At 50.7% G+C, this 19,904-nt stretch overlaps 9 protein-coding genes across 9 annotated transcripts, besides 18 other annotated features; all 9 read right to left on the reverse strand.

Annotated features, from left to right (window-relative positions):
* Positions 1 to 8,396: part of a sequence feature (heterozygous, non-Esmeraldo-like haplotype) that runs on past the window's edge.
* Positions 144 to 174: a microsatellite.
* Tc00.1047053508707.64 (exonuclease, putative) lies at positions 400 to 1,071 on the reverse strand (the record flags this gene model as incomplete). Its single annotated transcript, XM_815631.1, has 1 exon — positions 400 to 1,071. One exon carries the CDS (start codon positions 1,069 to 1,071, stop codon positions 400 to 402), a length of 672 nt encoding a protein of 223 aa, XP_820724.1.
* Positions 1,510 to 1,530: a microsatellite.
* Positions 1,767 to 1,899: a sequence feature (CT-rich).
* Tc00.1047053508707.70 (hypothetical protein, conserved) lies at positions 2,211 to 5,726 on the reverse strand (the record flags this gene model as incomplete). The annotated part of the gene is made up of 1 exon (XM_815609.1): positions 2,211 to 5,726. The coding sequence occupies one exon, from the start codon at positions 5,724 to 5,726 to the stop codon at positions 2,211 to 2,213; it is 3,516 nt and encodes a 1,171-aa protein (XP_820702.1).
* Positions 5,787 to 5,866: a sequence feature (T-rich).
* Positions 5,953 to 6,046: a sequence feature (A-rich).
* On the reverse strand, positions 6,113 to 7,579 carry Tc00.1047053508707.80 (RNA-binding protein, putative; the record flags this gene model as incomplete). The annotated part of the gene is made up of 1 exon (XM_815610.1): positions 6,113 to 7,579. The coding sequence occupies one exon, from the start codon at positions 7,577 to 7,579 to the stop codon at positions 6,113 to 6,115; it is 1,467 nt and encodes a 488-aa protein (XP_820703.1).
* Positions 7,281 to 7,374: a microsatellite.
* Positions 7,773 to 7,799: a microsatellite.
* Positions 7,929 to 9,137, reverse strand: Tc00.1047053508707.90 (proteasome regulatory non-ATPase subunit 7, putative; the record flags this gene model as incomplete). Its single annotated transcript, XM_815611.1, has 1 exon — positions 7,929 to 9,137. The coding sequence occupies one exon, from the start codon at positions 9,135 to 9,137 to the stop codon at positions 7,929 to 7,931; it is 1,209 nt and encodes a 402-aa protein (XP_820704.1).
* Positions 8,397 to 8,604: a sequence feature (areas merged during assembly that could not be assigned to a particular haplotype. This can correspond to areas where the two haplotypes were merged or to regions with more than two copies in the genome that were merged during assembly.).
* Positions 8,605 to 9,174: a sequence feature (haploid, Esmeraldo-like haplotype).
* Positions 9,175 to 19,904: part of a sequence feature (heterozygous, non-Esmeraldo-like haplotype) that runs on past the window's edge.
* Positions 9,516 to 9,535: a microsatellite.
* On the reverse strand, positions 9,787 to 11,907 carry Tc00.1047053508707.100 (hypothetical protein, conserved; the record flags this gene model as incomplete). The annotated part of the gene is made up of 1 exon (XM_815612.1): positions 9,787 to 11,907. One exon carries the CDS (start codon positions 11,905 to 11,907, stop codon positions 9,787 to 9,789), a length of 2,121 nt encoding a protein of 706 aa, XP_820705.1.
* Positions 11,969 to 12,035: a sequence feature (A-rich).
* On the reverse strand, positions 12,088 to 13,284 carry Tc00.1047053508707.110 (hypothetical protein, conserved; the record flags this gene model as incomplete). Its single annotated transcript, XM_815613.1, has 1 exon — positions 12,088 to 13,284. The coding sequence occupies one exon, from the start codon at positions 13,282 to 13,284 to the stop codon at positions 12,088 to 12,090; it is 1,197 nt and encodes a 398-aa protein (XP_820706.1).
* Positions 13,308 to 13,375: a sequence feature (A-rich).
* Positions 13,606 to 13,652: a microsatellite.
* On the reverse strand, positions 13,673 to 15,424 carry Tc00.1047053508707.120 (hypothetical protein, conserved; the record flags this gene model as incomplete). The annotated part of the gene is made up of 1 exon (XM_815614.1): positions 13,673 to 15,424. One exon carries the CDS (start codon positions 15,422 to 15,424, stop codon positions 13,673 to 13,675), a length of 1,752 nt encoding a protein of 583 aa, XP_820707.1.
* Positions 16,223 to 16,249: a sequence feature (AT_rich).
* Tc00.1047053508707.130 (hypothetical protein, conserved) lies at positions 16,422 to 18,002 on the reverse strand (the record flags this gene model as incomplete). Its single annotated transcript, XM_815615.1, has 1 exon — positions 16,422 to 18,002. One exon carries the CDS (start codon positions 18,000 to 18,002, stop codon positions 16,422 to 16,424), a length of 1,581 nt encoding a protein of 526 aa, XP_820708.1.
* On the reverse strand, positions 18,414 to 19,544 carry Tc00.1047053508707.140 (phosphatidate cytidylyltransferase-like protein, putative; the record flags this gene model as incomplete). Its single annotated transcript, XM_815616.1, has 1 exon — positions 18,414 to 19,544. One exon carries the CDS (start codon positions 19,542 to 19,544, stop codon positions 18,414 to 18,416), a length of 1,131 nt encoding a protein of 376 aa, XP_820709.1.
* Positions 19,616 to 19,660: a microsatellite.
* Positions 19,670 to 19,709: a microsatellite.

Consider the following 19,904-nt stretch of genomic DNA (forward strand, 5'->3'; position numbering starts at 1 on the left):
TAAGTCCTTTTATATATATATTCTTTTTCCCCGCTTTGATTCTTTCCTCCTTCACCACACCGGATGTTCAAGCCACGCGTTGTAATGCAGTGACGTTCTTTTATCCCGTCCTTTCACAGCGTGTGCCCGTCTCTCTCTCTCCCTGTGTGTGTGTGTGTGTGTGTGTGAATGTGTATAGGTGAACCTCCCTTCGGCTGCAGTTATTGATAAAAAGAAAAAAAAGAGTAGTGATTGCAAAATTATTTTTTTTCTTTTGATAAAGAAAACAAAAACGGCCATGCACCGCTCATTCTTCCACAGTACATCGCTTAGCCTTTCGCTGTTTGTTGTTGGCATTTCACTCCGGACACGGAGGCGGATGAAAGAAAAAAAAAAAAAACACATGGAGGAGCGGGTCACTCATCGACGAGAGGGCCACTTCTCGGCCAGTCGAAGAAAAAGACGCCCGCAGAGTTGCGCATCGTGCAGCGCGTCGTGTCGCTCATCCCTTCCCGAAGTGTCAACGCCGCAGAACTGGCACGCACGTGACAAGTCGGCCGCCTGGTGAGAGTACAGTGCCCGAAACATCGACTGTGTGCACGTAAGCGGGGCATATTCATCCCACACCACCCGCCAACCGGCCCTCGACACCGCACGCTGCAGAAAGGAGGCATCGAAATTCGCGTTGTGGGCAATGACGGGCGGAAGCGTGAGCACACAGCCGGCGGTGGTCGCCGCTGTGCAACGTTTCTTGGCAGACAAATCGCCGGGCTTGGCACGATAGTTTTCCTCCGTCTGCCCCGACTGCGGCAAATTGCCGTCTAGTTGAATGAGAAACGCGGCGAAATCCGAGATGACATCTTCGAGTGGTGGTGCGTCTCGCAGCATTTCAAATGAAAGGCCATGCACCGCCTCCGCCTGGTGACTGCTGGGCTTCGATGGCCGCACAGTGCGGAAAAACGATCGGGCGCCCAATACCCATTGTTGCAAAGTCGTCCCGTCCCAACGCAGCTCCACCGCACCGATGGAGACAACATCATCACGCTGCGCAGAGAACCCCGTTGTCTCCAGGTCAACGCATATCGCACTCATAAACGCAGGCGGACTTGGATGAAGGATAGTGCGACGCAGTAACGCGGGCTCAATACGGGGTGACTCCGCAGGCCGTACATGTCTAAAGCCGTGGCACAAAAGGCAAACCTCCGGCGCCGACGGCCGTTCCTCAGATGAGTCCAGAGACTTTTTCTGTCGCCTTCTCTCCCCTTCAACAAGAGCGTCCCGCCATGACGGTGGAAGCGACAGCACCACTTCGTTGCGGGTGGAAGCCGCTGAGAAAACGCGCTTCCGACCACGTGGAAACAGGGAATCCAGTGCCGCTGCCACCCTATTCTAGAGAACGTGAATAACAAAAATAAAAGGATAACGAGAGAAATGTGTGTGTGTGTGTGCGTATATTATACATGAACGATATAACTGCCCCATACAAATATTTGCAGACAGAAGCACATACAAATAACCGGGCGCGGATAGAAAAAAAAAAAAAAAAAAAAAGACGGTGATACTTTTACAGGCGCAAAAAGGTTAAGTCAACAATATTGTAACACAAACACAAACACACACACACAGAGAGAGACAGACAGAAGTAAAAAAAAGGGGAAAAAAAAAACACCCGGTAGAAAATGAGAGAAAACAAAAGTCGTTGCTCTATTTGCGTGCAAAAATAATGATGCAAGTACGTCACACGCCGGCAGCACACCTCGTTACCCATCCGTGAGGTTCCCTCCAAATCTGTTTGTTTTTTTTTTTTTTCCTCCTCCCCTTCTCTTTCCTTCTCGGTCTAATTCTTCCTTTTTGTCGCCTTTTTCTTATTGTTTTTATTGTCTGTTTGTTTTTCTTCGTCGCCTGTCCCCACCTTCTTCTCACACGCCCCACTATTTACTTCGCGGCCCCAATTCTACGCTTAATGCTACCTACCCTGGCAGAGCAGCACCAATCACCAACCAGCAATGCAGTGACTTTATGTGTTTACCCCGAATTAAGCGACGGGCACCACCGCCCAGTTTTCCTTCGCCCACCACCACCACCCTCGCAGAGCCGGTTTTGTGCAAGTCTGTGATCTTTTTCCCCTCTTGTTTCCTCTCTCTCTCGCCCTCCCCAGTCTCTACTGGAAATCATTCTTTCCATTTGTGTGTGAAGAGAGTCTGCAACCACTCGCCCTCAGTATTCGATGCTTACAAAATTGTCTCCAGTCGCCTCTTCCAGAACTGCGCCTCAAAAAGACGAGCGCATTGCCCACAGACGCCGATAATCGCCATCCACTGAAGTGTCTTGCGGGTTGAGAGAAGCAGGCACAACATGTCGAGTACAACAAACACAAAGACACCGGAGGTTGGCGTCCCCCCACGCTTTCTCCCGAACCACAACAACAGCAACAGCGAGACGTGTGATGGGACGACCGGCATCGCGTAGAAGATAGACCGAATGCACTGCCAGAGCCCGCCCACCGCCGTCTGGCCGGAGGCGTACGCGTCGTAGATGAGGCAAAGCCACAGCACGCTGAGAACGTAGACTAACACAGGGAAGTAACGGAACTGTCCACGTCCCAGACCCGTAAAGAGTACACCGTCATCTGCTAACAGAAGAAGAAAAAGAGATGTCGCGACGTGTAGCCCAGGCTCACTGCCGTTGCGCCAAATGTTGTGTGTTGTCAGGGCGGACACTGCGATGACGGTGCTGTAGTTCACCAACAGCCCCACCTGCTCCACTAGCTCCAAGGTGAGTGGTAGCGCACAGGGCAAAAGGGACTTGCCGCTCACCCTAAACTTCAGTATGATGGCAATAAAAAGACTCGTGACACCTGCCACGGAGAGTTGACGACTTCTCCCCGCTGTGTAAATCTCCCAAACCAAAGGGGGATTGTCTCCCGCATACTCCTTCAAATTCACGCGTCCCGTTATAACCAACGAGAAGAACATAAAACAAACTGAGACACCGTAAACAATCCACCCCTCATTATAAGACATTTTGCGGTAGTGTGCAACGTCCAGCGTCAGTAATGAGAAGTACACAAAGCCGCACATTCCACAGAAGAGGAGAAGCGTCGGCACTGGAAGCACGTACATGGCGAGTCCAACAGAGAGAAAGACAGTGGTGAAAAACCAATAGAGAGCACGAAAGATAAAGTGCACTGAATTCATCGGAACAAATCTTCCCGCGACAAGAAGCATCATACCCAAGACGGAGCAATATCGGCTTACATCCTCGTCAACAAAATCAAGATCAAACTCAAATTCAACTTCGTGTTCCGTAATTCTTGTGGGTTGTGTAATGAGAAAAATAATGCCCACCACTAAAGCACCACGCGCCACGGCCCGCAGGGAATACAGGAATGGATGCAAATTTTCATGACGGGAAAAGAATGGGTGAGATATGAGGCCAAAAAACACAAAAGAGGTCCCTAATATCACGTGAATACTGTTCGAATCGGCGAGGCGAGTCTGCGCAAAAAACTCAAACACCGCACGCTGAAAATTTCTTGTTGTGCTTGCCGTCAGTGCCAAAGCGCTGAGCACAAATAACGCCGTGAGATGACGGGCGTAGCGATTCTCAAGTTGTCTCCCCTTTTTGAGCTCAAACACCACCAAAACAAAACCCGCAAAAAGCGCCGACCACCAGGTGACCGAAATTTCAATTGCGTGGTAATACCGCTTTTCAGACTCCGACGATTCCGCGAGGTAATATGACCCCGTCACCTCCACCACAAATGTCAGCAGCTTTGCAACGTACGATGCCGCGATGAGGGCAGCCTCGTGTATTCCAAGTGTCTCATTTTTATACAGCCGCGAGGCCAACAGGACACCGACGGCAGTTGTGAATAACACCAGCACCGCGGGGTAGACATTCTCCTCCTTCTGAGAGTACAGCACGTGTTCCACCCATGCCACCTGCAAAGAGTGGACAAATAAGGCAATGACAAACGGGAATTTGTTCGTTGAAAATGACAAGGTAAACGCGACGCAACTGAGCAAGTAGCACCACAGTACACTCATCGCCAACACAGGTGTTGGAACGGTCAGGGACTCCCCAAGTACATGCAAATCGACAACAATAAACGAAAACATGCGGTACATCCACCACATAAGCAGAAGACTCGAGAAAACGGTGAATGACACCATTGGTCCGCTGTTTGTACGATCCAGCAGAAAAAGGTTGAAGGACGACACACAGAGCACCATGAGAACCATAAAAGCCCCGGGGACGCCCGCACTCAGTGCAAAAAAAACAGACGACAAAGCGGTTGCTCCTACTGAAAATACACGTCGTCTCATATATCGAGAGGAAAGTGTATCTTCCCCCCGCGTGTCTGCATCCAGTAGCGTCTTTATTTGATACCCCGCGTACAATCCCAAGTACATGGCAAAAGCCAAACAGACACCATTAAATGGCGGAGGAACCCCATTAAAAAAAAATCTGTAACGGGAATGAAGTAGGCGATAGATAGACCAATGCAAACTGACTGCCACACTCAAAATGAGAAATGGTTTACGATACATGCTGACGGTCTCATGTACTCCGAGAGGATCGTACCCAATTCGATCTCGCAAACTCTTTTTCTTTGATATCAGAAACCACAGGCTATGCTTCGGATCCCAGCAGATGTAGGCAACCGGTCCGCAGATCATGCCAACTGCATTGAGAGTATTGGGCAGCCATGCATCGATAAAACTGCTCTGAAATAAAATATACAGCAAGAACGGGAGGTACACCAACAGCGAAGTAAATGCTATCGCCTCGGCCCTTCCGTTCGCCTGCACCGACTCCACTTCTTCTACCATTTCATTTTCAGGGGCATTGTCATTCTCCTGCCGTAGTCGAACAAGTCTTCGCCGCGTAAGGAAGCTACTTTCCAAGGGGCCATAAAAACTCTTGTGAAGCACACACATGGCTACCATAAACCAGGCAGGAGCGTGCCGAGATCCGACCAAAGCCGTGACGGTAGACAACAAAGAAGGCAATGTAAGAATTGGGGTCACACCAAGCACGCAGCGTTCCATAAAACATATTAGCTCCGGAAAAGAAACTTGCATCCAATGAAAATGCAGAAATGCGGCCATGGCTGCCATAAGGAGTAATCCCAGCAGGCTCAAAAGCATACATAAAGGGCCCACACTTGAAATGGAGGCATGTAAGTTAGACAAAAACAGAGACAGTCCAAATAATCCGTTTGTGCCTATGATCGCTATAATGCAACCGCGACGGTAGCCTGCAAAATCCGCGGCATATGTCACAATACACCCCGTCAGAAAAACAGTTAATGCGAAGGGGGACATTAGAGGGATGGCTCCAAAGAGACCCACTGCTAACAGCAAGATTATTCTCCCAACAAATTTTGGTGGCCCCGTCACAAATTCCAAAGAGCCCTCGCACTCTTCCGCCTCCTTCCCAGTCGTCTCTCCAAACACAAAACCGGTTTCCATTCTGGCCGTCTGCCTCATTTTCTCACGCTGTGCTTGTTCATGTATCCAGTGCTCTGCCGTGGCCTGAACGGCCTCGTTAGCGTATTCCTCCCGCCGCGTATGCGCCTCCTGAAGAAAAATGGGCGATTCGGAGGGATATTGTGCCGCCACACCCTGAAGCCCCGTTTCTGCAAGATACGATCTGCTTTGTGCGGCGCCGTTGTTACCGGGCGGCAGCGGAAACGTTGGAAACTCTGGTGGTCCCCCGGGTGGGGCCTCACTGGACCACATCTGCCCTAATAAAGTAGTGCCCAACTAACAAAACCCAATTCCTGATTCTTTCCACCCGTATTTTTTTTTTTTTTCTTGCCTTTTTTTCTTTTGATTTTTCTCTTTTTCCCTTTTGTTGTTGTTGTTGTTCTTTTTTTCTTCCACCGCCACCACCAGCAGCTGGGATGGAAACGGGGAGAGGCGACTCTGCTCACTCTTCGGCTGAAGCTGGATAGACAGGAGCAGGAAAAAAGGGAAGAAAAGGAGAGAGAGAAAAAAAAACAGCAATGCCAAAGAAAAAAAAAAAGAAGGGGGGACAGCAAAAAGGAAAAGAAGATAAACGCTTCTTCACACTCTTCGTTCTGTTTTTTCTTTTTTTTTGATGTTTTTATTATTTCTCCTTCTTTTCACTCCTCCGGCGCTGTTCTGCCGATTATCCGATTCCCCGTGGCCGCTTTCCTTCCCTTCATTTTATTGGGCGGTTGTTGTTGTTTTTGTTTCCCTCCCACGGTCCGCCCCTGTCCGTCCGCATGCACGGCGGGCCCCTCCATGCATCCCTCTTCATTGCTCTTTTCTCCACGTGGGGTTTGATGCTGGCGCCGTATTTCTCGCATACGCTGCAGTTTTTGAATGGCGTTGATGTCCTCAATCGCGAAAGAAACCATCAGGCGTCGCCTGTCCCCAAAGATGGTAGGGTTGTTGTTAATCGTGCGCAGTGCGTGCAGGGCTATTGGGTGATTGACAAACTCAATGAAGGCGTATCCCCTTGAAGTGCCGGCGGAGTCCTTTACCAGCTTAACGTTTTTGATTGGGCCATACTTGCCCCACTTGTCCTTGTCCATATGCTCCTTGTTTTCCTTGAGGAAGGAGCGCACTGGGGCGGCGAATATGGCCCGCACCTCCTTCTCCAACATGGTGCGCGGCAAGTTGCGCACATTCAAGCGGGTGGTGCTCACAAAAAGGTTGCTGTTGCGTAGCTGTTCCTTGCGGGCCTCGTAGTCTTGTTGAATCATGGTAAGATATTGTGGATGCAGGCCGCGAGCAGCGGGAGTATCCGGAAGAATTAGTCCCTCCCGAAGCAGGTATAAGTGACGCGGGTCATCGGCAGCTACTTTTGTCCGCTTTTTCTTTTTCTGCAGTGCCGCGGAGGTCTCCTGTGAGTCGGTTCTCGAAAGCACGCGATGTACCGTGAAGCGTGTCTCGCGGATATTCAAAAACGGATCACGGAACATGCACGCATCGGTGCGAAGTTTGAACCGCATGCGTTTCGCCTGGCAGTGCGAGAGGTCCGTCGTCTTTTCCTGCCATTCCTCCCGGTTGGCGGCGGCAAGCTCGCGGGTGTTCTGCTGTGCATGTTCAAATATCTTGTCGGCCAACTCGACGGAGCCGCAGTGAACAAACCCCGTTCCCGCCAGTGTTTTGGTCGCCCTGTTGCGCACAAGCAGCACACGGCGCACCTTCCCAAAGCGGGACTCAAAAAACTTCATCATCTCCTCTTCGGACGTGTCTAATGGAAGTCGCTTAAGAAACAGTTGTGTTTCAAGCGGGTCCCGCTGGTTCATGCGCTCCTGTTTCTCCTCATCCACGTCACTTTGCACCTCCCCATCATTATCATTGTCACCATCACCATCAGCAGCAGCAGCAGCATCGCCGTCAACATCAGCGTCACGTGGGCGCTTTCTTTTGTTTTTCCCAAAGGGCTCCCTCTTCTTCCCACTGTTGCCGGGGCCAACGTATGCCCTCGCTAAGGCGGCCTTCCAGTTTGGCCTCTTCTTCTCCAGCCTGCGCCGTAGCTGCTTTCGGATACGCTGATGTGCCTTTTTCTTTCGAAGGGCGGAGGGTGTTGGCTTCCGCTTCACCACACCCGTACCCATCCTGTACAAGAACTGAAATGAGCAGAGAGGCCAGCAAATAAATAAATGAATATAAATAAGAGGAAGGCGCGCAATAAAAGAAAAATATGTGGAAATAAAAGAAAACACGAGGCCGGTGTCAGCACGGCAAGAGAAAACACGGGACACAAAATCTTACGAATTCATCTGCTATCGTAATGTAACAGCCGCCTCTACACACACACACACACACACACACACAAGAGAAAACACAAACATACATCTCTATGTGTTACTGTGCGCAAGGTATTTCCATCTATCATGTGTGTGTGTGTGTATTTATTCCCACTGGGCTGTCAGCAACAACAAAATATATATAAAGAGGGGTGAGTCACATCTCTGCCAGACGGGACAACTTCTGAATGCGATTCAGTAACAAGTCACCATTCTTGACAATGCGGTGATAGTCAAAGTTCGTCGTATCTCCCCTGTAAGTAGTGATGCTATCCGAGACACGGTCCATTTTACATGCAATACGCTCATTCGAGATGAGCGTTCCCAACATGCTATCCAGCACCGGTGGGGGAATGCCAAAGGCTGCGCTCATCGAATTCAACGTGACGCTGCTATAGGAATCCAGAAACTGCGTGAATACCAGCACTCGCACCTCACGAAAAAAGTAGTTCACGTGCTGAGAAAGGTAAACAATGCCTCGCAGATGCTGGCAAACCGTGTCGAGTGCAGAGAACACTTCCTTGTAGCGACAATTATAGATGACTGTGATAAGATGAAAAACATCCTTGATATTGGCGCTCCGCACCTCCGGGCTATCCAAAATCTGCTGCTTCAACTCGGAGCGACTCAGAACCGGCAGGCTTGCGACAACAGTGATGAGGATGAACTCATTGAAATCCATCAACTCACTGGAGGCAAAGGTGGAAATGGAGTCAAGCAGAAGCTCAGAGCCTCGCTTAAAGTCGCGGATAAAGACATGGTAGATGCCCTCGTACACTTTGAGGCGGTTCCGTCGCTCCCAGTCGCCATCCTTCATGAGCCGATGCGCATCACGGACACCATTGGCGGCAATTTCATTATCAGAAAAGGCAATGCCTAACAGAATACGCTGAAAGCATAGATCCAACTTCGGGCCTGCTGCCAGCGTCTTGCCGGAGCACTCCATGTTAAAATTAAGGCACTCCTGCAGGTCGCCAATGCGGGCAAAGTGTTCACACTTGGCGAGGAGACTCTCGCGGACCTCCACATCGCCAAGATTCTCCTGCGCATCCTTCAGGCGCGCGTCCAACTCTTCCAGCTTCTTTGCATTGATAGCATCCATTTCTTGCATTTTCCACTCTTCGAGCGACCAGGCAAAAGATTCACAGATGAAGCGGAGATAGGGCGCCATGTTGTGGTCATATGCCTCTTTTAGTATTTTTGCCTTTGCCTCCTCTCGCTTGGACTCATCCACGTACTGTGAAGCGTATGTGTGGCGCAAGTGCAGCAAAGAAATAAGTGGACTCATAGGAACGGGCTCCTCAATCTGCAACTCTTCTTCCTCCTCATTGTCCCTGAATGTCGTTCCTTTCGTTTGCGGTGGCATTTCTCTTGTTGTTGTTGCAGTCGCCCTGTCTTTTATTTTTCTTTTCTCTTCCTCCTTTCGGTGTTCTCTCTCCTTTGCTGCCGTTCTTCCAGGAACAAAAACACTTCTTGTTGTTGGCGGTCCGTACAAGCGGGTTGGTTAAAAGTTATAATTGTGATCTGCCGCGTGTACAAAAAAGAAAGAAAAGGAAAAGGAGGGAGATGATGCTGGCCGGGTGCAGTGAACGCGTGTATCAACGCCAACACACGGCAGGGTGGCGAAGGCGGTGACAATTAGCGGAGGGCTCCGGGCCTGTGCAGCGCATGAATGAGACACGATATGAAAGAGACCGACAGTGGAAATATTTAAGAAAAAAAAACAAAAGAAAGAGAGAGGGAAAATAATAATAATAATAATAAAAGCCATGGAGCGCAAAATGTACCCCAAAGTGCAAGTCACCCCAGGCGCGATACAAATAGGAGCGGATAAGGGATCCTTTTTAATTTACTCCCATCCTTCCCTCCTTTTCTCCCTTATTTGTGTGTTGCTATCCTTCAAAAAGGCAAAAAAAAAAATATGTGGTGTGAGAAGAGGGAAACCCGTGAGACTTCCCCCCCCCCCCCTCCCCGACGGTGTCGCACTCCTGTCGCTTCACACCTCGCCTCCGCCGTCAGTAGTACCTGCAGTTCTTCAGTATGCTGTCTGTCTGTGCGTCCAGGAGAGCCCATGAGTCGGCGAGCCCCTGCACTTCATCCGCGTCACCAGAAAAGTCGTCGTCATTGTCATGACTTTCGTAAACATCGCTGCTGTAATCAACGCTGGTAGTTGCGGTGCCGCGGCCCGCTCCGCAACGCCGGGAGAGATTGCCCCAAGAATACTCCGGGGATCCAAGCGCGGAAAGGCTCCGTGCGTACCGCTCGACGCTGCTCCGGGAAGGCCTCGGAGCACTCGCCAACGTTACGGCTGAAAGCGGCTCTCGTACGCCACCGATGAACGCCGCGTCGCGAAGGGCTGCCTGAGAACGCAGAAGCCCCAACTCTGTGTAAATCCTTGCCTCGGCGTTTGCCACAAGGGCATCTTGGTCGACAATTCTTGAGTGCACGGAACTACCACCGATAGACGATACATCGAAGCTGCCATCCAACTTCGGCTGAAACCTGCACTCGGCCAACGCCTTCTCCTCCAAAGCCAGACGAGCGCTTTGCACACGCTGATTGCGCCTCTGAACCCACTCCATTGAACGGGCCAACACGCGCTGGAAGCACGCATCCAACGACTTTGTGTTTGGGGAGAAGGGGGAAGGACTTTCCGATGATTGAGATGTGCGTTTCGGCAAGGGTCGCTCATATACAGGTGTCCAAAGTTTTTTAGACACGATCTTTCTTGTGCGTGCACTGATTTTTGGGTGAAATGTCTCCTCTGGTGTGCTCTCATCTTCAGCATGGCTTTGCCGCTTCTTCTCCTGGTCAAGCAGATCGGCCACCACCTCGTCGGGCCCTCGCTGGCGTTGTTGTTTCCCTTCACGTCTCTCGCGCTCATCACGAAAATACCGTGCGAGCACGTACTCCTGGTGCTGCTGCCGCAGTTTCTTGATGAGTAACCGCTGTTCTTCTCCGTTGAGTTCATTGAAACTGACGCGGACACCGTCCTTCACCACCGTTGGTAGTGCATTTGGTTCAAAGAGGGGCTGGCCTGTCTTCTTCTCGTATTTCTGCTCATTCGCCAGTTTGGCGTAGTGAATACGCAACTTCTCAAGTTTTTCCTCTCGACGCATCTTGTCGCTCTCAACACGCTGTAGGTATGAATTGAGCAGACTGCGCCTGCTTTGATCACTCTTTTCACTCATCCCTGCTGTGTCCGTTGTCTCGTCCTCACCCATGTGTTGCAGCAAAGCAATTTTCTCATCAACCGATGCACACGTCACCGGGTGAAAAAAGGGCTTCTCTAATATATCCGACTCGTGCTGTTCAGTTGTATTCGTCAACACGGCTTGGGCTGCACCTGGTGTCAATTGATCCCCGGCAGCTGCAGCAATGAAGGAGAAGGAAGACGGGGCGGCGATGGCACGATTGGGACTCTTGGGCTCCCACAATTTGGGCCATCTCCTGCCTTTCTTTTTGAACTCCTCAAGCAATTGTCGGCTGCGTTCTCCCATTTTCCATTGTATCATCCACTCATCTTCTCCACGGTTGATGCTGTCCTGCGCAGCCTTCTTCTGCAGACGCAAAGCCGCCGTATGTTTCCACTCCAGGCACCTCTCCATGAAGGTAGTGAGGCCCTTGGGGGCTATTTCCTTCGCGGAATCAGATATCGTTGGTTTGAAGGTGCATTCCCTTAACTCCTTTTCCTCAAGTTGCATTTTCTGCTCCTCCCGCCATTTGGCGCTATTTTTTCGTTGCTGCATCCCCTCCTCGTACAGCAGGTTGCCACGCGCGGGGGAAGGGGCCGGTTCGCCAAGGAGCTCAAACAAGTAAAGGAGGCTGTTCACGGACTTCACTGGTGCATCCGCTATGGCCGCGTAGTACAATAGAGTCACCGCCAGCGGAAGGTCCAACTGTTCAATGGGATAGTCGGGGAATACGGTCACCTCCTCAGATATTTTCACGCGTTTGCTGGCAGAGTCCTGTTTTCTCCGTGCGGAAGAGAAAGCTGTGCGCCCCAGATCTTCCAGCAGCTCCGCTGTGGTGTGGTTGTTGTCAAGGAGGAGGCGGTAAACGTCGCGGAGCATCGTTTGGTCGTCAACGCCTACCAATTGCGGGGAGTTATCGTCCTGCATTTCTTTCGGCTCCATCTCGCACTCACTCGCAGCGCCGCAAGGAAGGGAAATCGAGAATCTTGGAGGTGGAAAAGCCAAAGAGAACAAGAAAAAAAAAGGATGCCAACAACCAAAAAAGAAAAAAAAAAAAAGAATAGAAAAGAGGGATGAACCAGCCTCTGCGAGAAAAAAGCTTCACATTTAACCGCGTGCGTTTTACTTCGCGCCATGCTCAATTTCGCTCCGAAAAAGTGACTTCCTCTTCGGCGCGGTGTCAGCGAGGGTGGCGACAGCAGAAAGAGTGGGAGACGGTGCGACCGTCACCTGGCGCTCCACGACATCTCCCACGACGCTATGGCTGGAGGGTCGCTCCAGCACACCGCCTGCAGGAGACAACTTCACAGCGGTAGCCGCACCCTCCGGTGGGACGACATCCACAACATCATGGAATCTGACGCGTCGCCGTGAAGAAGTCGCGGCGTCCACCGTATTGACATCGCCCGCGGATGCCTCCTTCACCACGACGGCTGCAGCACGGCCAATGTCCCCTGGTGTGTCAAAGACAGGGGAAGAATTCGTCACAATTTTTGAGAAATGTGGCGGCGGCTGTGCTTCCTCCCGTTCCTGTGAAGCCTCTACTGCCGCGGAGGGTTGTGCCTCTCGTCCACGTCCCTTCCGCAACTCCTCACGCACTCGCTTCTCCTTCTTGGCGATAATTCTCTCTGTCATTATGCGCTCAACCAGCTCGTCATCCTCAATTCGTTCCCCCAACTCCCGCTCAATCTCCAGCAGCTCCTCCTCGGTCAGTTGGTCCAACTCATCGATCACCGCCAAGTCCCCATCTCTCAGCTCCGGCGGCCACGGTGCCTCCGTTGCCCCGTCGCCGCTCCCCTCCGCCCCTCGGGGTGCCGCAGAAACAACGGCCGTTGGCGTCAAGTCCCCACCCCCTCCCCTCCAGCCGTGAGGGGCATCCTCCTTTGATGCCTCCACCTCCAACATCGCCTGCTTCGCGTTGGGGACCTCCGCGAGAAACAAACTCTGTCGCTGCATCAACGCACTCGCCTCCGCCACAAGAGCACATTCCTCACGGCAAAGAAAGTCGATACGGCGACCAGCGATTTCACGCGCCTGTTTTGCACTGCGCTCAGCAAACCAGCCGTCACCGAGAAGGACCAGAATGTTGTTTGTGTAATCCATCGTCGCCTCAAAATACGCCATCCCACCGGCAACAGGCGCCAAAACAGGTACGCGGCACCTATCCGTAAGGTTTTGCAAGACTTCTTGCAATTTCTCGTACTCCTGCAATTTCCTCCTGGTTTCTTCCAGTTGTTGCTGGTTTCTTTTTGTGAGGTAGTGGAAGAGCTCCGCCCCAGTTAGCGTCATCTCCTCCCCCGTTTCCTCTTCGTCGATCATCGGCTGATGATTGCTGAACTGCGAGAAAAAAAAAAAAAAAAAAGGAATGAGAATGAAACAAACAGTTGTGCACAAAAAAAAAAAAAAAAAAGCAGACGACTAATCAAGAAAACCACCAATCAAGGCATACCAAACACTGATATGTATGCATATATATATATACATGGAAAGAGAGAAAGTAATAATAATAAAATAACATCATCCACTGGCCAGTCGTATTGGATCATGCACACTGTAAAAGGGAAATCTAGTTGTTGCTTTTGTTGTTTTTTAAGGTCTCCTCTTCCTACTTTCGTTCCTTTCTCATCATCATCATCATCTTTTGTTTGTTTGTTTGTTTGTTTGTTTTACCGTTTGTTCGTGTGTTTCCGCTCTTCTTCCATCTTCGCTACGACCCGGCTGTGGACGCAGCTATAAGTGTCTCCATTCGCAGCTTCTCTGCGACACGGTTGTAATCATCCTGAAGGTCATCGTCGTACGGTGTGATGCGCACCGCCTGTTCGAGCAGCTGCAAGGCCTTTCGGTAATCCTTCAGACCGCAGTGTGCCGCCGCCCCCCGTACACATGCCTTCAAGAGCGCATACACATGTCCGCTGCGCTCGCCCACCTTTCGCGCCGCGGCTTTCCGCTGTCGCACCATCTCATCCGCATTTTCGCCCCCTGCGGAGCCAACATCATCATCATCGTCGCTATCCAACAGGTTCGTGGAAAGAGCCCCAGCACAACTCAGGGCGTCTGCAACCTCCTGACAAAAGCTTAGAACACGCGAGGTCTCCTCTAAAGCCTCGCGAAACAATCCTCGTTGCAGCAAAACAGCGCTCAAGTTGTTGCGCGCCTTCACATCATATGGATTCGCCTCCAGCACATCGCGGTACACCGCCGCAGATTCCGCGTACCTTCCATTATAATACAAAGTGGATGCTTCCCGCAACTTCTCCTCTAGTGGATCCTTCGTCTCCAAGAGGCCGCGCTCCTTCATATAGCTTTCCACAAGCTGATAATCCGCCAACACGTCCCCGTCCTCCTCCGGATTACAGTACGCCGATGCGATGCGTAAATCCTCAACGCCCTTCTCGCAACAGTGCCCCCAGCAATATGCCGCTCCACGCCGGGCGTGAAGCTTCATCATAAGATAGCGGTACCGCTCCTGCGTCAATTCGCTTGCCGGAGTATTTGACAGCATAGTCAAGGCCAGCGTGCAGTCCTCAATGGCCCGTTTGTATTCAAACAAATGAATAAAGCAAGCGGCACGGTTTGAAACGCAAGTTAAAAAAGCACCATCGCGTTTGATTGACTCCGTGTAAGCGTCAGCTGCTGCCTGCCATTCCTGGTGCCGATAGTGCTTATCGGCACGTTCTTTCCAGAACATGGGACTGTCCTCTATGCGTGTTGGTTTGTACCGACTTCGACGATAGTAATCTTCCTCCCCTCGGGAACGTGTCGGCATTGTAGCAAGTTTTGGCGTGAATTCTACAGGGACAACAACTGTACTGGGGTGCCGCACACACGGAGCGGCGGTTTCATTTGCCTCCGCCGCCTGCGGCAGCGTGATGTCAGCGGGGGACTGTGGGATGGCTGCAGCTGCTGGAAACTGCTGTCCGCCCTGTAGCTTCTGACGCTCTTTTTTCTGCTCGTCCTCCCAGACGTAGAGGTCCGCCTCGGCCGTCTCCCTCTCTTCCCTCACACGGCCCTCGATCAGTCGCCGCTGCGCCTTCTCCACCTCCCACTGCTCCTCCGTCATGCGCCGCCTCTCCTCCTCCCTCTTCCCTACCCGCTCCTGCAGCCGACGGTTGTAGTCATCCTCCGCCCGCTTCACGGCAGCGGAGCGTCGCTCGCGAATGGCAGCCGCGTCGTTCTTGTCCGCATGGATGCAGAGATCCGGCCAAATTCCGGGCTCCTGCTTACGGAGACGGAGACGCAGATTCGTGCGATCCTCTGGGTCCATGTAATACGTGGATCGCGCTGCGTCGATGGGGCGCAGGAGGTCCAGCACGAGGAGATACGTGGGCACCGCGTTAACCTTCACCAAGACATCCGACAGGAACACGTCGATCGCCTCCTTCTTGAACCCTTTGATGCTGACGCGCAGCAGCACCTCCTCCTCCGTCTGCTCCCACTCGTACGCCGGCCTCACAGGCATCAACGGACAGAACGGAGCTAAAAATCATCCCAGCAGCGCAGCAGCCAAACAAAAAAAAAAAAAAAAGAGAGTCAGAGAAAACAACAACGCACGTCCGACATGATATAAGAAACGAAGCCGTAAACACAAAAAAAACTGGCAAATAAGAAATTAAAAAAGAGGGAAAAAATCAACATAGGCAAACACGCACACACAGCAAAAACGTAAACGTCATACTCGCCAAAAATATTTCGCGGGGGCAAAGAGAGAGCCCGCCAGTTACACACAGAGGCGCATGCACTTCTCCTCGAGGCAAAACGTCAACAATGAAACACCATAAAACACACACACGCACATGCATTTTCCCAGCCTCGTCTCCACCGCAAAATGCAAGAATAACTACAAGCAGGGAGGGGCGGCACACTCATAACTGAAAAACAACTTTCACATACTTTTCCTTCGTTCTCTCTCTACCTCTCCACCTCCATCTCTCTGTTCCTCACTCAGGAAACAATACGCAGCCCCCAACTCATTTACTTCTTCGCTTTTGTATTCCTTATTTATTTCTTTTCTTTTCTGATGGTCGGTTTCCCGCCCCCTCCTCCTTCCCTAGCAATTTGTCTGCCTCCGGCGATGACGGGGCTGAAGCCAACAACACCGACGGGAATGGGCGAGCGACACGCACAAACCACATAAAAAGGAGGGAGCACTTTTTTTGAACGCAAACAAAGACGCATCCCGCCCTCTTCCACCCGTAAAGAAATTCCCTGGCGATCAGACACGCACGCACGCAACATAGGCACTGGCAAAAAAACAGTGAAAAATAAAAAAATAAAAATAAAAAAAGAGGAGACAGACAGACAGACAGAAAGGGATTCATCCCGACCAAAAAAAACAAAAACAAGAAATGCAACTACCGCATGCCAACAATAAATGAATGCATCATGCGGACGTAGGCTTCAAATAAAAAGAAGAATATAGTGTTGCCGTTAAACTTTTTTTTCTCCCTCACTGCAAGCTACTTTTCGTCCGTAATACGTTTTACGGATTCCGTCGTGGACGACAGCAGACGTTCCAGGCCTGGGCGAGCCATCCGAGAAAGGGAACTGACCCCGTCCTGGAAATTCTCACAGAACATATACGGAACATTCCGGATGACGTTCAGCCACCCCGACGCCGTTATCGTCCTCACCGTATACCACTCCTCAGGAAGCACTACATAGAAGGGCGGTAATTTGTCCTCGAGGACACCGTCGTCATTTGGATACTTTGAAAGCAAAATTGAGGAGGGGGTTTCCGGGGCACGGCTCTCTCGCTCGCAACGACCCCTTGGAACAGCAAATGAGGTGCTCACGCATTTCTGATATTCGCAGCAGATCTCATAGCAGTCTTGGCACAAGCGTAACCACTGAGAGGCCACTTGCCGCTTGGCGTTTTTGTCAGGGAGCATCCCGGCGTAAGAAGAGCAACGCTGACAAAAAATGAGGCCACAGCGACGGCAGTGATGCCGCATAACGAGCAAATTAAAGGGACGTCGGCACTTGTGGCATACCTGAGCGGACTCGTTGCGCTGCCACGTCTGCATGAGGTAAGGGTTCTCCACGTACTCGCCCATCGCCCTACGATGTAAGGTCTTCAGTGACTCCATCACCCGAACCGCGTCCCGCAAGGCCTCCGTCTGTCGTTCCAAAAGCAACTCTAACCTGCGTTCTCGCTCTTTCCTCCATTCCTGAGCCACACCCAATGCGGCGTCAACAATGTTGCGCTCAACATCTTTTGCCACACGATTCGCAAGTAACATCATACGAACCTTATCGCGAATGTAGTCACTCTGTTCCTTCTCATAGGAGGGCGTGGCACATTCAAGTGAATCCGATGAAAAAACAGTTTTGGGCGCAGCGGCATCCCTACTGTACATGTTTGGTTTATCAAAACTGGCGGCAGCCTTTTTTTCCATTTCCTGGCCTTCCGGTGCCATGGCACATATCTCGCGTCGTGTGCTTAACGGCCAGGCCTCTTCGTCGTAGCTCACCTCCAACAGGTTCCCTCCAAAAAACATGCTTTTACCGTCACTCCTATTAGGGCTCATTGGAATGTCAGCATTGTCACTATTCCTCCCATTGTCCTCATCATGGGTTTCTGAATCCCGTTTCACTACTGTTTCACCCACAGGTGCCGGGTCTACGTGACGCGTACGCAGTATCACAAACCCATCATTTCGCAATGCATCAAACTCATCTGCAAGTTGCCGACGCTCCTCCTCCGACAGCCACTGCAGCGCCGCGTCCACCTCTTCCTCCGTCAAGCCAGGAAGAGGCCTCTTACCAAACCAGTACGTGCCTCCCTTCGCATCCACCCCAGTTGGCATCGTTGCTCCGACGGCGATTCCCTTGCCAACACCAGAAAGACGTTCGTGTACCCTTTCCAATAACTCGCTCACCCCCATCTCTTCATCTCTGGTCTCTCCCTCAAATAGAGCCTGCTTTCTCCGCTCCATCCACTCAATTGAGCCCTCACGCTGATCATCACCCATCGCCCGTAAGAACGCGGTGGCGGCCCCGATGAGCCCATCCATCCCGTCAATGCTACTGGTGCTCATAAGGCACCTTCGGTACAAGTTTCCCGCCGCGCGTTTGTTCACACGTCTATCTCAAAGATATCGGCTGCCACGCCAAAGCAGTAGTATATATGATTGCACTGCGTATCCTTCCCCTTACCCCGGTTTGCTTTTCTTTTGGTGGTGTTGACTCTCGCCGCCCGGTGAGGAGGCAAAATTGAAGGGAAAGAAAGAAAAGAAAAAAACTCACATATTGAATATTTCATTTGTGTTTTATTTTTGTTGTCGTTAAAATTCAAACAAAAAAGAAAAAAAGTAGAGATAAAAACAAAGCGACACAACCAAGAAAAAAAATATTTTTCTTCTTGAGCAAACACGGCAGAAGTAACCGCCAAATCATTTCTCCCCGTGACTCCCTAAGAAAAGACTGTTTCTCTGCTGCCGTCACGATCCTCAGGAAAACAGGTTCATAACACGCATACAGCAGTACATCGTGGGGAACACAAGAAGAAGCCCATCAATGCGATCAAGTACGCCACCATGTCCTGGCATCAAGTATCCCGAGTCTTTTATCCGTGCTGTCCGCTTCAGCAGGGACTGCAGAAGGTCACCTACAACCCCCATCACACCTAACAAGACACCGGCAGTAAAATTGAGAAAAAACGGTCCCCAACCCCGTTCCAGAACCCCTCCACCAGATGCAAAGTTTACACTCCAAAGAAATATAAAGGCGCCCGCAAGAACCCCCAAAACTGCCCCCTCAATGGACTTTTTAGGACTAATGGATTGGCACAACGGATGCGTCATGCCCTTCATTGATCTCCCCACCAGGAGCGCCACAATGTCAAGAGTGAAGTTCCCCACAAGCGAAGCCAAGATCCACGGCCTCCCTAAACCTTCAATGTCGTACACAAGTATCGGGTAAGTTACCCCCGTAATCCAAACAAAACCAAAGTACTCCAGGCAGAAATTAATAAATAACTCAGCTGGTCCCTTCTCAGCAACCATGCGTAGCTCCTCCCGAAGAAACAGCAAGAGCATTTCGCTTCTTGACTTCTCCGAGGATAGAGAAACTTGCCTGGTAGACGCAGATTGAGCCATCACATTATCCGCTGTTTGTCTCGCAACGGATACTCCCTTTTCTGGGTCGTTTTGGCCAAATAACGTGAGAAGCGTGCAAACAAGGAAGTAAAGAGTCAAAAAAAGCAAAAAAACATCCACTCCTATACAAGCGGCAACAATAACAAGCGATGAAAATGTTGCCTTGACGATTATTACGGCGCTGTGCGAAAAAACTGGTGCGGCATACTCCTTTGGAAGAGCCTCATGCTTGGAGTCGTCCCCTCCGCGTTCAGAATCTAAAAGAATTGCCAATTTGATATGCCGTTTTATTCCTGACCACTCCAACATCCCAAAAAAGAAGAAAAACCAAATAAGCAGCGCACATGTGTATTTGTTGTGCGCCGCAAGAAGCACTGCCGTGGGTCCAACCAGAGCAATAGTAAGACTCCGAACAAAAAGATTCGTATCACCGCTCATGGTGTGGATGTTTGTCGAAACAATTTTTACTTTGTCCGTCGTCATGATTAAAACCCAGTGCAAGACAGTTTGGTTTTCCCCTCTCCCTTTCTATCAGCCAACCCTTTTCAAAGAAAATATATATTTATACACATATACATATAATATATATATATATATATTATACCAAGCTCTCTCCCTCTTCCTCAACCTCTCTCTCTCTCTCTCTCTGTTGCGGCTGAGGCAATTCTAAAAGGAAAAGTGGCGTGGAGGGAATGGTGGGGAAAAATAAAAAAAGGAAAGACACATGAAGAAATATCGCAATAAGCAGAAAAGCAAATAAAGGGAGGGAAAACGAATAAACTCATTGTAGCATGCATCATTTCTCTAAAAAGGATTTCTGCTTCTCTGGGGCGAAAATTCGGG

The sequence above is a fragment of the Trypanosoma cruzi genome, genomic scaffold (assembly GCF_000209065.1).
Source record: "Trypanosoma cruzi strain CL Brener 1047053517029 genomic scaffold, whole genome shotgun sequence".
NCBI classification, from domain to species: Eukaryota; Euglenozoa; class Kinetoplastea; order Trypanosomatida; family Trypanosomatidae; genus Trypanosoma; species Trypanosoma cruzi.